Source organism: Narcine bancroftii, chromosome 4, assembly GCF_036971445.1.
Source record: "Narcine bancroftii isolate sNarBan1 chromosome 4, sNarBan1.hap1, whole genome shotgun sequence".
In the NCBI taxonomy this organism is placed as follows: domain Eukaryota; kingdom Metazoa; phylum Chordata; class Chondrichthyes; order Torpediniformes; family Narcinidae; genus Narcine; species Narcine bancroftii.
In genome coordinates this window covers 74,121,847-74,139,674 of record NC_091472.1, presented here as the reverse complement: position 1 = coordinate 74,139,674, position 17,828 = coordinate 74,121,847, and the positions used below count along the sequence as shown (strand labels likewise).

General features: G+C 39.7%; 1 protein-coding gene across 6 annotated transcripts in view; it reads right to left on the bottom strand.

The window, feature by feature from the left end:
* Positions 1–17,828, bottom strand: part of LOC138760684 (AT-rich interactive domain-containing protein 1B-like) — a 521,279-nt gene that overhangs the window by 58,491 nt on the left and 444,960 nt on the right. For all 6 annotated transcript variants that reach the window (XM_069931618.1, XM_069931621.1, XM_069931620.1 and 3 more), the window contains one exon: positions 7,800–7,912. In XM_069931618.1, the coding sequence (XP_069787719.1) occupies positions 7,800–7,912 (113 nt within the window). The remainder of the gene's footprint in view (positions 1–7,799; positions 7,913–17,828) is intronic.

The window sequence follows — 17,828 nt, the reverse complement described above, 5'->3', positions numbered from 1 at the left end:
TGCTGTTCCTTAATCTCCACATTGACCAGCACACATGCCTGCTCTATTTCAACCTCACCCTGATCAAGGTCCTTTTTTCTTGTGAATACTGAAAGAAAGTATTAATTTAGGACCTCCCAATCTCATCTGTCTCCAGGCACATGCTGCCTCCTTTATCTTTTAATGGCCCCAGCTTCATTCTCATCATCTTTACATACACATAGAACCCCTTGGGTTCTCCTTAATCCTACGTGCCAAAACCTTCTCATGCCCCCTTCGAGCACTGCTAAGTCCTTTCTTAAGCTCCTTTCTGGCTACCATATACTCCTCATGAGCCCTTGCTGTTTCCTGTATCTAACATATACTTCCTTCATCCTCTTGACTAGTTGCCTCACCTGTTTCATCAGCCATGGCTCCCTTTTCCTACCATCCTTTCCTTGTCCCAGTGGGTTAAACCTATCCTGAATCCAGTACAAGTGGTCCCTAAACTTCCTCCACATTACTTCTGTGCATCAGTTTCCAGTTACTCTCAGTAGGTCCTTCCTCATCCCTTCATAATTAGCCTCTTCCCCAGTTAAGCACTTTCCCATTTTGTCTGTTTTTATCCTTTTCCATAGCTGTGTTAAAGCTCAGGGAGTATGGTCACTGACACAAAAATGACACATACCGAGAGGTATGTCACCTGACCCAGGTTTATTCCCCAGAAAGAGATCCTGTGTGGCCTCTCCTCATGTCAGCCAGTCCACATACTGTGTCAGGAATCCTTTCTGAACACACCTGACAAACTCAGCCCCATCCATCGCTCTTGCAGTCAGGAGGTGCCAGTCAATATTAGGGAAGTTGAAATCACCCATAACTACAAACCTGTATGTCCAGCACCATTCCAAAATCTGCCTGCTTATCTGCTCCTCTGTGTCCCAAGGGCTATTTGGGGGCCTATAGACTACTCCCTGCACAGTAATAACTCCCTTCCTATTTCTTAATTCCACCCACATCGACTCAGTGGACATTCCCTCTGCAGCGTCCCTCCTTTCTATCTTCCATCCTATCCCTTTTGAAACACCTAAATCCTGGTACCTGCATCAACCTATGCTAGCCTTCCTCCAGCCAAGTTTCAATAATGGCCACAATATTGTAAATCCATGTACTGATCCATGGTCTAAGTTCATCCCCTTTGTTCCCAATATTCCGAGCATTGAACTAGACACATTTCAACCTCTAACTGGTTACATTTATGTTTTGACCCCTGCCTGTCCTTCCACATCAACTCAGAACACATAGCATCATGCTTTTGACCTTCTACCCAAATCTCTGCATTCACATTCTGATTCTCATCCCCCTGCCAAACTAGTTCAAACCCTCCCCAGCAGCTCTAGCAAGCCTGCCCACGAGGATAATGATCTCTTTCCAGTTCAGGTGCAGTCTGTTCCTTTTATGTAGGTCAGACCTTCCCCAGAAGAGATCCCAATGATCCACAAATCTGAACCCCTGCCCCTTGCACCAATTCTTCAGCCACACATTCATTTGCAATGACTTCCTGTTTCTACCATCTCTGGCGCATGGCACAGCCAGCAATCCTGAGATTACCACCCTTGAGGACCTGCTTTTTAACTTCTTTCCTAACTCCCTAATATTCCCTCTTTAGGACCTCTTCTCTACTCTATGCCATTAGTCTCCACGTGGACCAAGACATCTGCTGCTCACCCTCCCCCTCCAGAATGCTACGAACTCAATCAGAGACATCCCTGACCCTAGCACCTGGGAGGCAACATACCATCCAGGAGCCTCGATCTTGTTCACCAAACCTCCTATCTGCTCTTCTAACCAATGAGTCCCCAATTACCATTGCTCTCCTCTTCTTCCCCCTTCCCTTCTCAGCTGAGGAGCCAGCCACTGCGCCAGAGACATAACCACCACGACTGGTCCTTGGTAGATTGTTCCCCCCCCCCCCCCCAACCTACAACAGTATCCAAAACAGAATGTTTGTTGTTGAGGGGAACAGCCACAGGGGTGCACTGCACTGTCTGCCTCCTCTCCTGTCTCTGACTTTTAGGGGTGACTGTCTCCCTGAAGCTCCTCTCTATCACTGCCTCTGCCTCCCAAATAATCTTGAGTTCATCCAGCTCCAGTTCCTTAATAGTCTCCCAGGAGCTGCAGCTGGTTGGACCTCTTGCAGGTGTAATCATCAGGATCAATTGTGCTGTCCCACATCCTGCAATCAGAGCATTCGACTGCCCAAACTGCTGGCTGTGTTAACTCTTCCAAATTAAATTCAAAGATCTTACCTTATTGGAATCAAGCTTGTCCTCAGGCTCTGTGAGCCGAAGCCTTGTGAGCCAAAGCCTCCTACACTGGGCCACTCCGCTTGAGCTACCCTTCTTTTTATTTGTCACTAACCCTTATCTTAATTACTTCTCCCACCAATCACTGTTCTATTTGCCCCTTAACTTGCTTTTTAAGGGCACTTACCTCCAGCTGGCTCCCTACAGTCCCAGCTCTCTAGAGTCCCACACTCCCTGTAACAGACCTGTCTCGAGTCCTGCTCTGCTCCTTTTTAAAGGCACTCACCTCCAGCTAGCTCCAGACAGTCCCAGCTCTCAAGAGTTCCACATTCCTCGTAATGGTCCCGACATTTTGATCATTATGATCTGTCTTATTTAAAGAGTGATATAATTCATCTTGAATTATTTTCAATATTTGTTAACCTGGTACTGTGGAATGTAGACCTCAACTTAATGATATACACTCGTCTAATACTGAAACCATCAATTCCTCCAGGAATTCAACTTTATTTTCAACTCTATAAATCAGGTTCTATTGGTGAAGCTAAATGAAAATGATCAGTCAGATATATAGAAATCACTGTGGGGAAGGTCAATTCACATTACTACACATTTTGAAGAGGGTATCCACTGAGTATAGTAGGAGTCCTGCCTCATGAAATGATCCAGATCTGACTTAAATTACTGCCAAAGACTGGTGTCAGATGAAAAAGTAGTCTTAGCTAAAGGCCCATTGGAGCAACAAAATGAGTATATGGTTGGAAACTCAAAGACATTCAATGCGACTACATAAATGAGACTATTATCAACATTTAAGAAATAGGAGGCAGAGCAAGAAACAAGAATAGCTGATGTGTACACACTCAAAATGTTGGAACATGATGCGTAACATTTACAGACATCTCTCTTGGGAATTCAGATTTCATTATATTTTATAAATTACCCTGGATGAAGATCCATGCATCCAAAATTACTCATGATTATCAAGTTCAATGAATAATGTAGACAAGAGCAGAGAGTTGCAACAGGATAATACACGTTTAGTAATGGGCAAAACTGTGCCAGATTGACTTTAATGCATCAATTTGGGATTAAAGGAAAATAGACAGGATTTGCTCCAAAGATGCGAAAACAACGCATGCGATTGAGCGGAGAGACGTAGGTGCATCAAGTACAGAAATCACCAAAACTTTTGTGGGTAGTTATAAAGTGAACTTTAAGGACACATCACATGTTTGTTTTCATCTCAAGCAAGAGATATCTGTTATCTGAAAGTCAAAGGGCAGAAGTAATGTGATAGTAGAACAGGGCTCTGCAGTACTTTGGGACTAGATCTAAGCATTCATTTCTGACCACTGTAACTCAGGAAGAACTTGTAGGCCTTAGGAGTGGATGTGCATAATTCACCTGTGCAAAATCAGGTTAAAGTATTGAATGATGAGAATAGAGTAGACATTACTCCAATTTGGTTAATTGGAGTAAGAGGGGGTAATAGGGACTACTGATAGTTTTAAAAAATATGACTGTGACATAGTTGTGCACAGCAAAATTTCTACATTTGTCAATGAATATAACAAAACTTGGAAGCGTGGTAAAACAGTGAGGAAATGAAGTGGTAAAAATTGCAGGATTGAGGACTATCACTGAAGCACTTTAGGTGAATAACTGCTAATTATTTATACACAAGAGTTGGTGGTGAATGAATTGGGGTGGGGGGGGGGCGGTGGTGGTGATGGATGTGGATTCAAGCACCCTGAATGCTTGGTGGCATCTCCCACGTATCCCAGGTGGGGCTACTATTATTTCCAATTACAGGTAAAATAGTGAAATTCTAAAAACAGGTGCAGAGCCCTGTCTAGATATGTGCAATAAAGGTTGAGAAAGTGCTGAAAGGAACAAATGCAATCGTAAGTGCTTTTTACACCACCACTTCATTCCGGGATATTTGCAGCTTTTTAATGCTATACCTGCTGTGTAAAAAACACCGACATGGAATGGGGGTGGAAATCATTCCAGTCTCTGCTTTTTTCCAGCTGCAGAGGTAGTAACAGCACCAGAATGCTGTCTGTGTAAAAGGGCAATCCAGCATTCTGGGATCAACTTGGGTAAGGACATGTATATGTACCATATTTTTTTTAGTATGTTTATGGACAAAACATGCAAGAAGAACAATAGGAAAAATCTTTTTAACAATAATACCACTGTCCTGTTCTCTCCTGGCGGCCCACAATTATACAGCAAAAGTAAAAGGCAGAGACAATTTGGCTGACAGGGATTACTGTATTTTTATGCATATTTTATAAACAAGCACCCTGCATGGAATATATGTATGTGCGCTATACGAGAATATTTTTACATATTGAATGAACATGCGTAATTTATAGTGGGCGTGGGAAAGTCGAACCGATAATTTATAGTGGGCATGGGAATATAATAGGACCCTTGAAAGAATGCGCACAATTTACAGCAACTGTGGCAAAGACACAATTTATAGTGAGTGTGGGAATATTATAGTGAGCATAAGAAGGTGGCAATGAAAGAAAATGCACAATTTAGAGCGGGTGTGGGAAATTTTGAGTTTGGGAATATTTATTTGTATTGAATGCCATGGTATTCCTATAAACAGGTCATTCTGGATAGGGCACTGCACCTTATCAATATTAATTGTTCAGACCCATCCCTGAGGGAGGAGATTAACATATCAAGTGCCTTTGATTTGAGACAACATTAGAATTAAAATCTTGCTTTACTCTGAAGCCTGTCTTTGATCTATTTAATTGATTCTTCGCCAAAGCTTGTAATTGTGTTGCAGCAGGATATCATCTATATAATGGGTGATTGACACCTCTGGGGAAAGTTGATTGGTTATTAATTGCGGGAGATTAAATGTGTCAGATACTGGTATGTGCTTTGTTTACGTCACATTTAAATGTAAATACTACACCTGTGCCGAATATGTGTGCACGTTATACAAAATATTTTACACAAGTTTGGATTTTCTGTGCATTATTTCTGAGTGCGGATTATACGAGTGAAAATACAGTAGTTTACTACAGAATACCCGACTGTCAGGCATTTGGGATTTAGCCCATCCCGGATGTCTATGCATGCTCCCAAAAATGCAGAAGTCTGAAATGAACTGGAGATGAAATGAGCTGGTGGTGAAATAATGATGCATCCTCTACTAGACTCACCACTTTATTAGGTGGGTGAAGCACATGTGTTGCTGAGAGGAGAATGAGAGATGATTTAATTCATAAATACATAATTCATGGCTTTGACAGGACAGATGTGGGGTGTCTTTCAAAATAGGGCTTGATCATTCATGAATAAGATAAAAAATATGTATCAAAGGGTACTGACTCTGGAACACTACAGAAGGAGGGTGTGAATACTCAGTTATTGAATATATTCAAGATAATCACTGACAGACCTTCAGATATTAAGGGAGAGGATATTAATGTTAGGGAGTGGCATTGTGATAAAAGATCATCCTCCACACTGATCCCGCTGCCCTACTCTCAGCTGTCCCAGGTGGCTCAAGTCACCTAGTGCTGTGAGCAAGCTGGTCTGTGGGTTTGTTCTCAGTTTGAATAGTCTGAAGCCCACCGCCCGCCATCAGTCCCCAACCATAGATAGAGGTGATTAGTAAGGATTTACGACCAAAGCCGGCTTAATGGCAGGTCTTCCTTACGGCAATATCGCGGGATTTCTGTGTAAAAAAACCCCATATTAGACAATAAATAAAGTAATGGTAGAACAAAAGACAGGCAGTTACGATAATTTTTCAGGAACATTAATTTGGCTACAACTAGTGGGTTCAATCCAATTCTGATAACTATATTTTAGGAATCATGCAAAGGAAGCAGAAAAAATTAACTACATAGCCAGTGCTGTTCCCCTCTAAGTGAGAAAGTTCACAGATAATTTAATGTAAGCACACAAAATTTTAACGTGCTTTGTGTAATAACTAGAGAGAAACTCCATTAGAAGAGGGGCGAAAAGTTAGGTATCAAATATATGGCAAAAGAACAGGGGGAACACTGAGTAATTAAGATTTGCAACATGTTGTCTAAAAAGTGTGAATTGCAAATTCAGTTGTTGCTTCAAAGGGCAATTTTTCACTTTCAGAGAGAAATATTTCAAAGTAAAAAAAATGGGAAAAAAGCAGGAGTATTGAAATGACTGGATTTCTCTGCGATGTACTGGTATAGATTCAATGCAACAAATAACTTATATTGTTATGCCATAAGACAGGGAAAGTGAATAAACCAATTATGTTCTGACATTATGATGTGCCTCTCAAATATCAACTTTTACAACATTCCTTTTTGTCGGAACTGAGTCAACATTTGCCAGTTTAAATGCAGACAGCAGATAAAATTGTAGTATCTGGTTTTACCTGGGAAGGTTTATAATCTCTTGGCAAAAACAAAAGTGCGGATCAAGTGTGACAAAACATTCACGTTAACTCAATTTATTATATTGTTTAACAAAAATTAATTATTGCTTGAATAGATATAAAATTACCTTCAATTAAAAGTGAACTTTATGGAAAGTTAATGACCTGTATTTACATTTATATTCAAGAACGTTAGTCGAGGCCCTCAGTTGGTCGCCCTGAGAACATTTTTTTTAAATTTGGTGGACTGCCATTACTTCCTGGGAAAGACTTTTACATTGCAATACCTCTTCTGAAACTGCTTCAGCAATAGCCACAAGTAGATTATGTTGGAAATTCAAATAATTCCCACCCTCCCATCTTAAATATTCTTCAATAACACACAAACATTACAAGATATATTTGAAAATAGAACAGAGCCACTTACAGGGCTTGACGGAGTCTTTGGCCAGCCTGGGCTCCTAATGCTATCACTTTCATCTCCATGCACTGAGGAGATGCTAGTAGAGCTTGGGGACAAAGGGGAAGGAATAGGCAGGTTGCCAGGAGTAGGGGGCTGAGAAATACCCTGTGAGTTGTAGCTGTCCTGTGGTAGAGGGACAAAAATACAACACAGGCAGGACAAGGTTCATTCAAAAGAGGAAAAGAATTAATTTAACTGAATTTACATTTTGCCTAACTTTAAATTACAGATAAAATCAGAACATCTGCATAAATTTGGAAAATTGCTGAGTGCTTTGCTGAGCCACCATGCTTAATTTTAAGCTGTATAAAATGCTTAGCACAAGAGATAACCCCATGAAGGAAGCCATTTATAAAGTTTTATTTAAAAAAAAAAGGCAGGAAGCAAAATATTAAATCTACCTTTGCTCCTGCTATTGCTGCACAGAAAGCCATAACTGGAGGAGAAACAGCTAGAGTTAATAAAACCAGGCAAGAGTCTCTGTACCATCTTAATGCCAGATTTCCCACTGTATTTAGTGACTCTAGATCTAGTAACTTTCTTCCCTACTCAGGATGGTAGTGTATGATACACAAAAGAAGACATGCAGAAAGTAGAAGAGAGGATGAAAACCAAATAATATAACACAGCAAACTTGCCAGCCAAACCAACACCAGTCGTGCTAAAGCAATACCTTAGACTTGTTCTCAGTTAGAGGGAGGCCTTCTTCTTTGATATCCATTTTCTGAGGTACCTGCAGTTTGGAATCTCCCTGTGCCATCATGTCTGCTCCAAGGCCAAGTGAAACTATTTACAAAAACACAATTTGGACAACTGAAGTTAATCCTAACATATAAATATCCAATGCTTAAAAATTGACTGTGATAAACCAAAGTAGTTCACAGTTCAAATTTATGTCAGGGACAATCTTGAGATTTTTTTTTCCGGCAGGCCAGGCACAATTTCTACTTATTGGCAGTACAAAAAACTGAACTTAAGAAAAGGCACATCTACAAAAAGGAAGTCCAAACAGACTGTGCAAATCAGAAAATAAATATTCACTAATAAATAATGTGCAAAATATGAATCCTTAAATGAGTCTCTGATTGATTTTATTGTTTAGAGGTCGGATGTTGGAGGAGTTGCAAATTTTCCTGAACCTGATGGTATGAGTCTTGTAGCACCTATACCTCTTTCCTGATGGCAGTAGTGAGAACAGAGCATGTCCTGGGTAGTGTGGATCCTTGATGATTGCTGCTGCTCTCCAATGGCAGTGTTTCATGTAGATTTTTTTAATGGTGGGGAGAGTTTTGCCTTTGATGGACTGGGCTGGGTCCACTATCATTTTCAGGTCTTTCCACTCAAGTGTTATTGGTGCCCCCATATCAGTCCATGATGTAGCCAGTCAGCACACTTTCCACTGACCATCTGTAGAAGTTTGCTAAGGTTTTCAATGTCGTACTAAACCTTCACAAACTCCTGAGAAAGTAGAGGCACTGACATGCTTTCTTCATGATGTCAAGGAAAGTTCTTCTGAAATAGTGTCTCCCAGGAATTTAAATTTGCTCACCCTCTTCACCTCTGATCTCCCAATGATCACGGGATTGTACACCCCTGGCTTTCCCCTCTTAAAAGTCCTCAATCAGTTCCTTTGTTTTGTGACGTTTGAGTGTGAGTTGTCGGTAGTACACCATTCAGCCAAGTTTTCAATCTCCCTCCTGTATTCTGCATCATCGCCTCCTTTTATACAACCCACTACTGTGGTATTGTCAGAAAATTTGTCGCTGGTGTTATTGTCTAACCTAGCCATATAGTCATAGGGGTAAAATGAGTAGAGCAGGGGGCTAAGAATGCAGCCCTCTGGTGCTCTAGTACTGATGGAGATTGTGGAGGAGAAGTTCTTACCAGTTCTCACTGATTGTGGTCTGGAGGTGAGGAAATCCAGTCTCCAATTATACAGTAGGGCATTAAGGCCAAGGTCTTGTGAGTTTGCTATTCACTTTTGAGTGGATGATGGTGTTAAATGCTAAACTGTAGTGGATAAAGAGCATCCTGATGTATGTGTCTTTGCAGACCAAGTGTTCCACGGCTTTATGTAGAGCCAGTGAGATGGTATCTGCCAGAGACCAATTGTTGCGGTCGGAATTGGAACGGATCCATGACTCCACTCAGACAGGAGCTTCAACATCAACCTTTCAAAACACTTCCTAACTGTGATTGTCGATATTCATTTTGGCAGGTTACCACACTCCTCTTGGGCTCAGGTACAAACATGTAACCTTTTAGAATGGAGCAGAAAAACATGGAAATATACTTTGGAAATTAATGGGGTTGGTAGGGAAGTCTTAATTGGTTTTCAATCAAATATCTTATCTCTTGAAAATGCTACTTCAGCCCAGTCTCTCATTTTCAATCACATACAGTTTTCCTAAAGAATGTGTATTTTCTATATGGCCACATAGCAGCACCCCTCCCCTTCACAATTTATCAGGAAAATAAATAAACTGCACTTTTAATAATATTGAGAAGCTAAAAACTAAAATTTATTTTTAAAATGGCAAGAATAAAAGTATAATTACTGCAAGTCAAGATGCTTGCCATTTATTTACAAGTAGCCTGAACATGCACAAACTGATGCAATGATTCCACCTCAACCTGCATGCCAACTTCAGCTCAGTGAACAGCTTTGTGAACATCTGAACCACTTTCTTTATCTGGGATTAATAATCAGAAAATTAAGTAAATTATGATTTGTGTTTTCACAATGTAATTCTGATCAATTGATCAGGACGTCTAGTTTTTAAAAGAAACCTATGTTACGACAGTGGGTATCAATTCAGGCTAATACTTTTAAACCCAAAATGACATCTCTTTCAGTGGGCTACAGTAATATCCAAGAAAAAATATAGATTAAACATGTTTACTCAAGGCACCTGGTCTTCTATACATCTCAGAGAACTTCAAATGAATGAATCACCTTTAAAATTCAATTAGTGATGAGCTTGCAAATAATCAACAATTATCACATAACTCAATAATCTGGTGCTGTTATTTTCAGATAATAAAAACAGAAACTACTGGGCATTACAAACAGCACCAGATTACAGAGTTGCAGAAAGACATAAATGGTGATGTTTTAAGTCAATGAACCTGCATAAGATTTTCAGCATCTGCACGTATTCGATTTTCATTGACCATTATTGGGTTTTGATTAAAGGATACTAGTTAGGATACTGACAACTTTTAAGCTACCAGAGCAATGATCAGAAAGACAGCATTTATTTTCTCAACCAACCCAGACTGCTAGTAGGCCACACCTTTCTCTTTCAGTGTTTAGAAAACCACCAAGCCAAACCCTCGTTTGGCAAGGATAAACCGCATGCTTGCTTACAGCATTATAGAAATGTAAAATCTTATAGCACACAGCCTTTTGTTCCAATGTTGACCGTCTGGCTTATCCCACAATTTTTTGCATGCCCATAACCCACCAGGGTTCATTATTCTGAAATAAATAAATATATATATATATATATATATATATATATATATATATCCTCTTGAAAATTATTTGTTGAATTAATTTTCATTAGGTTTTCAAATATGAAGTCCTTGATCTCAACAGTTTGCTTAAGAAAAACTTAAAAAATACCTACAAATTGGATTCATCTACACATTTTTTTATGGACATTGGACATAAAATTCCATTTTGCCCATGTTAGATTGCATGACTGATCAATTTTGAATTAATTAGCCATCCCTAATAGTGTGTCTGACATTTTCCAGGGATCACACATGCTATTAATAACATTATCCAAAGTGCAATGAACCTTTTAGCATTTAACAAAATATGTTAAAAGGTGCAACACCTATGATCTGTTTATGTAACTTAGAAAAGAACACATAAATCATCTAAGCAGGTCATAAAGGGGTGTGATTTAAATTGTGCCATGCTCCTTGATAGATTACTCTTTGCAACTATTGGCCTGCGTTTTTATTCACCAGCAAATTTCTCATCGAACTACTGAATATCCCACAACTTAGAGAAGACTTGATACACAATTTTCAACACAGCTTTTTGCCTGAGGCATGCTTCACAGTGCCATGGACACTTGTGGAATGGAACTCAATCTGTGCATACAACTGTGGGGAGTGGCACATCACAGAAGATAGGTGTTGCCCCTCTCCCAGAATTTCTGTCATTCCCATGGCAGCTACTACATAGTTGTTAAGAAGACTGCTCCATTAAGGTTCTGATGGTCATTCTTTATATAATTCCAACAAATTTTACTGAATGTTGTTCAGAAATCACAGATAAAGTTTTTTTAAAAATGCATGAAATGAAATGAAATGAAATGAAAAAAAGCATATAAATGATATTCACTTTTTTTTGTGTCAGTTTCATGAACTTGTGATGGTTACCAGATTGGGCATTACCTAGCACTTGCTTAGTACATATAAAATGGTGAATTCCAATTTCTAGTCATTCTTGTTTAGCTTTCTACCTGAATGATTTCTACTATCCACATTAACGAACAAGTCTACAGCCAGCCAACCAAAATCTAAACATTTCTCTTGGATGAAAGACAAAGAGCTTCTGTGTAGAACAAGTTTTAAAATAAAAGGCACAAAGTCATCACAAGACAATTCATAAGAAGCTTGACTTTCAGTTGCACAATGTAAGCCCATTCAAGTTACGGAGCAAACTTCTTCAAATACCCTGAGAGCCAAGTTTCTCACCTAAGAATTTTGCAAACCATTTTATAGATGGACAAGGATAACAAATCGAGGAAGAACATTTTAGAAATGACCATCTGCAAACTTGTCTGGAGATGGCACTGTGGTTCAGTGCATTGTTGAAGTGGCTGAAAGAAGAATATTAGCTTGGGCAAAGTATCATATTAATTTAACAAATCTCATTCACAACTGCATGACTTACATCAGTAGGAATCCCCTTACAAACTGGGACAGCTGTAATGACAGCAACAGTGTTGGTATAATGAAGGCTTCATGAACGAACCATTAGCTATGTATGTACAGGAACAACTCTGGTGTAATTTTGACAAAGTTTTCAGCTTCAAGTTCAGAAGATTGCACTTTTTAGTAACTTGAAGGTAAAGGCAAATGGATAGGTTTAACAAATTATTTCGTTCAAGAAGCAGAGTATAAAGTATTTCATTTCTAGCTCGCAGCTATCTTGTGTACACATGATGCAGGATACAGATTATAAAAGAAAATGCAAGTACGAGTTGCCTCAATATTCCTTACCAGTAGGGATGTGTAGTGGATTGACAAAATTAATGCCACATAGCTTCCAAGAATGTGGCTTTCTGGTTGGTGCAGTTACGATCGATTATTGTATAAAACAAGCTGTGCAATGTTAGAGCAGAGTGTAGTCACTTTATGGCAGCTAATCTATGAATGGATTTTACATTAGTTTTATTTTCTTTAACTTTGATAGCAGCTCATCACCTGACACCAACATATCAGGAGAGAACTAATTCCTCAACTGTATCACAATAAATGTCTGTTATGTATGGAAATAAAAACACCAATGGCATCGTAAAGAAATCACATCAGCGCCTCTCATATTCCTCAGGAGTTCGAAGATTTCGTATGATACCAGAAACCCTGGTAAATTTCTACAGAGGTGTGATGGAAAGTCTGCTGACTGGCTTCATCACGGTCTGGTATGGAGACAACAATACCCTCGAGCGTAAAGGTATCCAAAAGGCAGTGGACACAGCCCAGGACATCACAGGCCAAACCCACCCCACTATCGAGCACATTTACAAGGAACACTGCCGTCAGAGAGCAGCAGCAATCAAATCATCGAAGACCCACACCACACAGCACATGGTATGTTCTCGTTGCTGCCATCAGGGAAGAGGTATAGGTGCCACAAGACTCGTACGACCAGGAGCAGCTGCTACCCTTCCACCATCAGACTCCTCAATGACAAACTCAATCAGAGACTAATTTAAGGACTCTTACTTGTGCATTTTATTGATTTTCTTTTTTATTCTCTCTGTATTGCAGTTTGTTTACATTTCTTATCAGTTTACAGTTCTTTATTTGTTTACATGTATATGCTATGTATGTTTTTTGCACTGCCAATAAGTAATTCTGCCACACCCACAGAAATAAGAATCTCAGGGTTGTATATGATGTCATGTATGTAATCTGACAATAAATCTGAAATCCGAAATACAGGAAATTGAAGAAATTATACAAAATCCCATGGGATCCACAGTGAATTGACAGTTTCAATACGGAATTGGCTGGCCCATAGATGACAGGACAGTGGTAGAAGGATGTTATTCTGGCATGAGGTCTGTGACCAGTGGTGTTCCACATGGATTGTTGTTCATGATATATAGTGCCCTCCATAATGTTTGGGACAAAGACACACATTTCCTTTATTTGTCTCTGTGTCCCACAGTTTTAAATTAGTAATCAAACAATTCACAAATAATTAAATTGCACATTCCAGATTATATTCATGGTTATTTGTATACATTCTGGTTTGACCATATAGAAATTACAGCATTTTTTAATCCATAGTCCACTCATTTCAGGGAACCATAATGTTTTGGACATTTGGCTTCACAGGTGTTTGTGAGTACTCGGGTATGTTTAATTGCTTCATTGGTGCAGGTATAAGAGAGCTAGGCTTGCTTCAAAACTTTGATCACCTTTGGAGTATGTAGTTGCCATTTTTCAACACGAGGACCAGAGTTGTACCAATGAAAGTCAAAGAAGCCATTATGAAGCTGATAAACATGCTGATAAACTAAGAGACATTGCCCAAACCTTAGGATTACTAAAATCAACAGTTTGGAACATTATTACAAAGAATGAGCATCGTGGTGAGCTCAGTAATCACAAAGGGACTGACTGGAATTGCAAGAAAGAACTCCATAGCTGATGACAGAAGAATTCTCATCATAATGAAGAAAAATCCCCAAATGTACATCCAATAGATTAAAAGCACTCTTCAGGAGACAGGTATGAAATGTCAATGACTGCTGTCCGCAAATTTCAGGAAAAGAAATATAGAGGCTACAGAACAAAATATAAACCACTAGTTTGCCACAGAAACAGAATGGCCAAATTACAGTTTGCCAATAAGTATTGAAAAGAGCCTGAAGAATTCTGGAAAACAGTCTGTGGACAGATGAGACAAGATCAACCTGTATCAGAGTGATGGCAAGAGCAAAGTGTGGAGGCATAAAGAAATTACCCAAGATCTAAAGCATATCACCTTTGCCATTGTTTGCATCTTGCAGTGTAGCCTCTGTATTTCTGTTCATGAAGTCATGTGTAAACAAATAATCTTGACTAAATTCTGGAATGTGCACTAAATTGCCTGAAAATTTAAAACTGTGGAGCACAGGATCAAATAAAGGGAAATAGTGTCTTTGTCCCAAGCATTATGGAGGGCACTGTATGTAAAGATTTAAAAGAAAAACTCAGTGGGTGGGCTTGAGGGTTTGGAGAAGATGCAAAGATTAGAGTTAACAGCAATACAAGAAAATAGAGACCAGTTACAGATGTGGGCAGAAAAATGGCAGAGTTTAATACTGATCAGTGTGATGTGTTGCACTTGGGAGAGCAAATAAAAAGGGAAAGTAAATAGTTAATAAAGTTTAAGTTTATTACTTTTTGATTGATCAAACAGCAGGACATTTCTTAGCATTGATATGCAGTGGAATTTGGAGCTTGAGATCCATAGCTTCCTGAAAGTAGCCACATAAGTAGATAGGATGATAAAGAAGGCAAATGACAATTTTCCCTTCTCCATTCGGGCAGGACATGGAGTACAAAAGTAAGTCACTTTGCAGCAGAATAAAACTTTGGGCGGGTCACACTTGGGAAACTGTGTGAAATTCTGATTGCCCCATACAGAAAGGATGTGGAGACTTTGAACAGGATACGGAAAAGGTTTACCAGTATGTTGTCTGGTTTGTAGGATATGAATTATGGGGAGAGGCTAAACAAATTTGGGTTGCTTTCCCTTGAGGCTGGGTGACCTAAAAGAACTTAATAAAAAAAAAATCTTATGAGCCATTAAACACATTGATAGGATAGACAGTCAGTGTCTTTGACTTCGGGCAAAAGTGTCATTCATACATGAGTGGGTGTGTGGGGGGGAAGAACTTAAAGGAGATGTGCAAGGCATTTTTTTTACACACAGAGATGGGAAGGTGCCTGGAACAGGTTGCCAGGAGAAGTGGTGGAAGCAGATACAACAGTAGCATTTAAGAAGCTACATCCTCAACATTCATTGGAGCGACTTCATCCCTAACATCGAAGTACTCGAGATGGCAGAGGCCGACAGCATCGAATTCACGCTGCTGAAGATCCAACTGCGCTGGGTAGGTCACGTCTCCAGAATGGAGGACCATCGCCTTCCCAAGATCGTGTTATATAGCGAGCTCTCCACTGGTCACCGTGACAGAGGTGCACCAAAGAAGAGGTACAAGGACTGCCTAAAGAAATCTCTTGGTGCCTGCCACATTGACCACCGCCAGTGGGCTGATATCGCCTCAAACCATGCATCTTGGTGCCTCACAGTTCGGCAGGCAGCAACCTCCTTTGAAGAAGACCGCAGAGCACTGACAAAAGACAAAGGAGGAAAAACCCAACACCCAACCCCAACCAACCAATTTTCCCTTGCAACCGCTGTAACCGTGTCTGCCTGTCCCGCATCAGACTTGTCAGCCACAAACGAGCCTGCAGCTGACGTGGACATTACCCCTCCATAAATCTTCATCCACAAAGCCAAGCCAAAGAAAAAGAGAGATGTACACAAAATATGAACGGAATGAAGCTATATCTGTGGCAGCCTGCAATTGCGGAGATCTGGCTGGCACATCGCACGGCAGCAGATGTGGACAGAGATCGCTAAAGCGACTCCCAGAACAACAAACCAGCAGGAGTAGAAGCTGGGGCAGCATCAGACCAACAGCCCTAAAATGCCGTTGGTCAAGCAGCCAAGCTAACTCAGCAGAAACAAGCTGGGGAAGAAGGGCTGACTCAGTCAATCAGCAAAAATGGCGGGAACTTGAACAGTATAAAAGCAGCCTTTCCAGCACAAATAAAGGAGTGAGCTTAACCTGCCACACTGTGTGTGTGTTTCTTTGTAGCGGTCGGCAAGCAGCAGAGTTTTAGTTTAATTTCGATATAATGTTTAGCACAGACACGTGGGCTGAAGGGCTTGTTCTTGAGTGGTACTGTTCCATGCAATGTGATCCTGCTCTACAAATGAAACTAGGCATGTCATAAGAAATTCAAACTGAACTGAAATGTTCTTGTACTTGAAATAACAACTGATTTGAAATGAATGGTATCACTGTACAAAAATTGTTACTTCAATCTGGATACCAGAAAAAAACCTCAAGATTTTTAAGAAACAAATAGTAATTTTGGTGGAGGATCTGAATTTTGAAGGCAGGCAGGGTTATTAAGTCATACAGCATGGAAACAGGTCCTATGGCCCATCTCATCCATGCCGACCAAAGAGTCAATCCCAATTGCCTGCATTTCGCCCATATCCCTCCAAACCTTTTCTATTCATGCAGCTGTCCAAATGTTTTGTAAGTGTTATAATCATACTTCCTTCTATCACTTTCTCTGGTAGTTTGTTTCAATAAGCCCACCACTCTCTGTGTAAAAATGTTGCCTTTCGTCTCCTTTATAGCTTTACTATCTCATCTTAAACCCATGCCCTCTAGTTTTAGCTCCCCCCCAAAAAAAAACACACCCTGGGAAAGAGTTTTTAAAATCACTTTTTCTTTTGTAAACTGTGATATTAGTAACATTAGTTGAAATTTAATGAGGATATAAAAATATGAACAGAATACTGCCTAAAATCACCACCTGTGCTAGAACATTTCCTTAAGCCAAAGTATGAGAGCAACTTTGCTCCATTTACAAGACTTTTCCCATTCTACTGCAATCCTCCACTCCTTAGCAAACTTTACTTAGAAATTTCCAGTATAAATAATGTAATATGAAAGACAAACAATCTGAGATGATTTAACTGCTAATATTCAAAGAAGGTTTACAGGGGATTTCAATGAGTACTTTTCTCTTGTTTAAAAGTATATGGTTCAATTTCAACATATAAACCAGATCCAGAAGGAACAGCACTGATGAGGGTGATCAAAGATTCAGAACTACCCAGGCCATTTGCAGATGCTGTACAACTTGAGGCTTAAATAAATGCTGAAGTACAATCAAAGCAACATTTCGCTCTTATGTTTATGATGCCCCAAATGATGTAGTCACGCCATATCAATCTAGTTTCTCTACTACCCATTGATTTGCTTCTATAGTGAAGCTATGCCAGTCTAGCTCACAATTGACTTCATGAAACAGACTTGAAACTATGTAGTGTCCAATTTATGGGTTAACTTGAGGACACAATAATAATCGTGCTCAGTTAAAACAAACTGCTCTTATAACAGTACAGATGATTAGCATCATTGGTACAGGTCATAAGTTTCACAAACTAGGCAGTTAGGTGAACAATTGTGTTTCCAAGATTGTTATAAATAAGCATTGAGGAGCAATCCTTCCATTGTGGTCAAGAAAAACCAGCTCATAATTCTACAGGTATTAACTAGTATCCTGGTGAGTACTAGAGTGTGGTCTGTTTCTCGCATATTGTATCCTTCAGGAGAGCAAAACCTTAGAATAAGCAGCAACTGAATCAAAATCA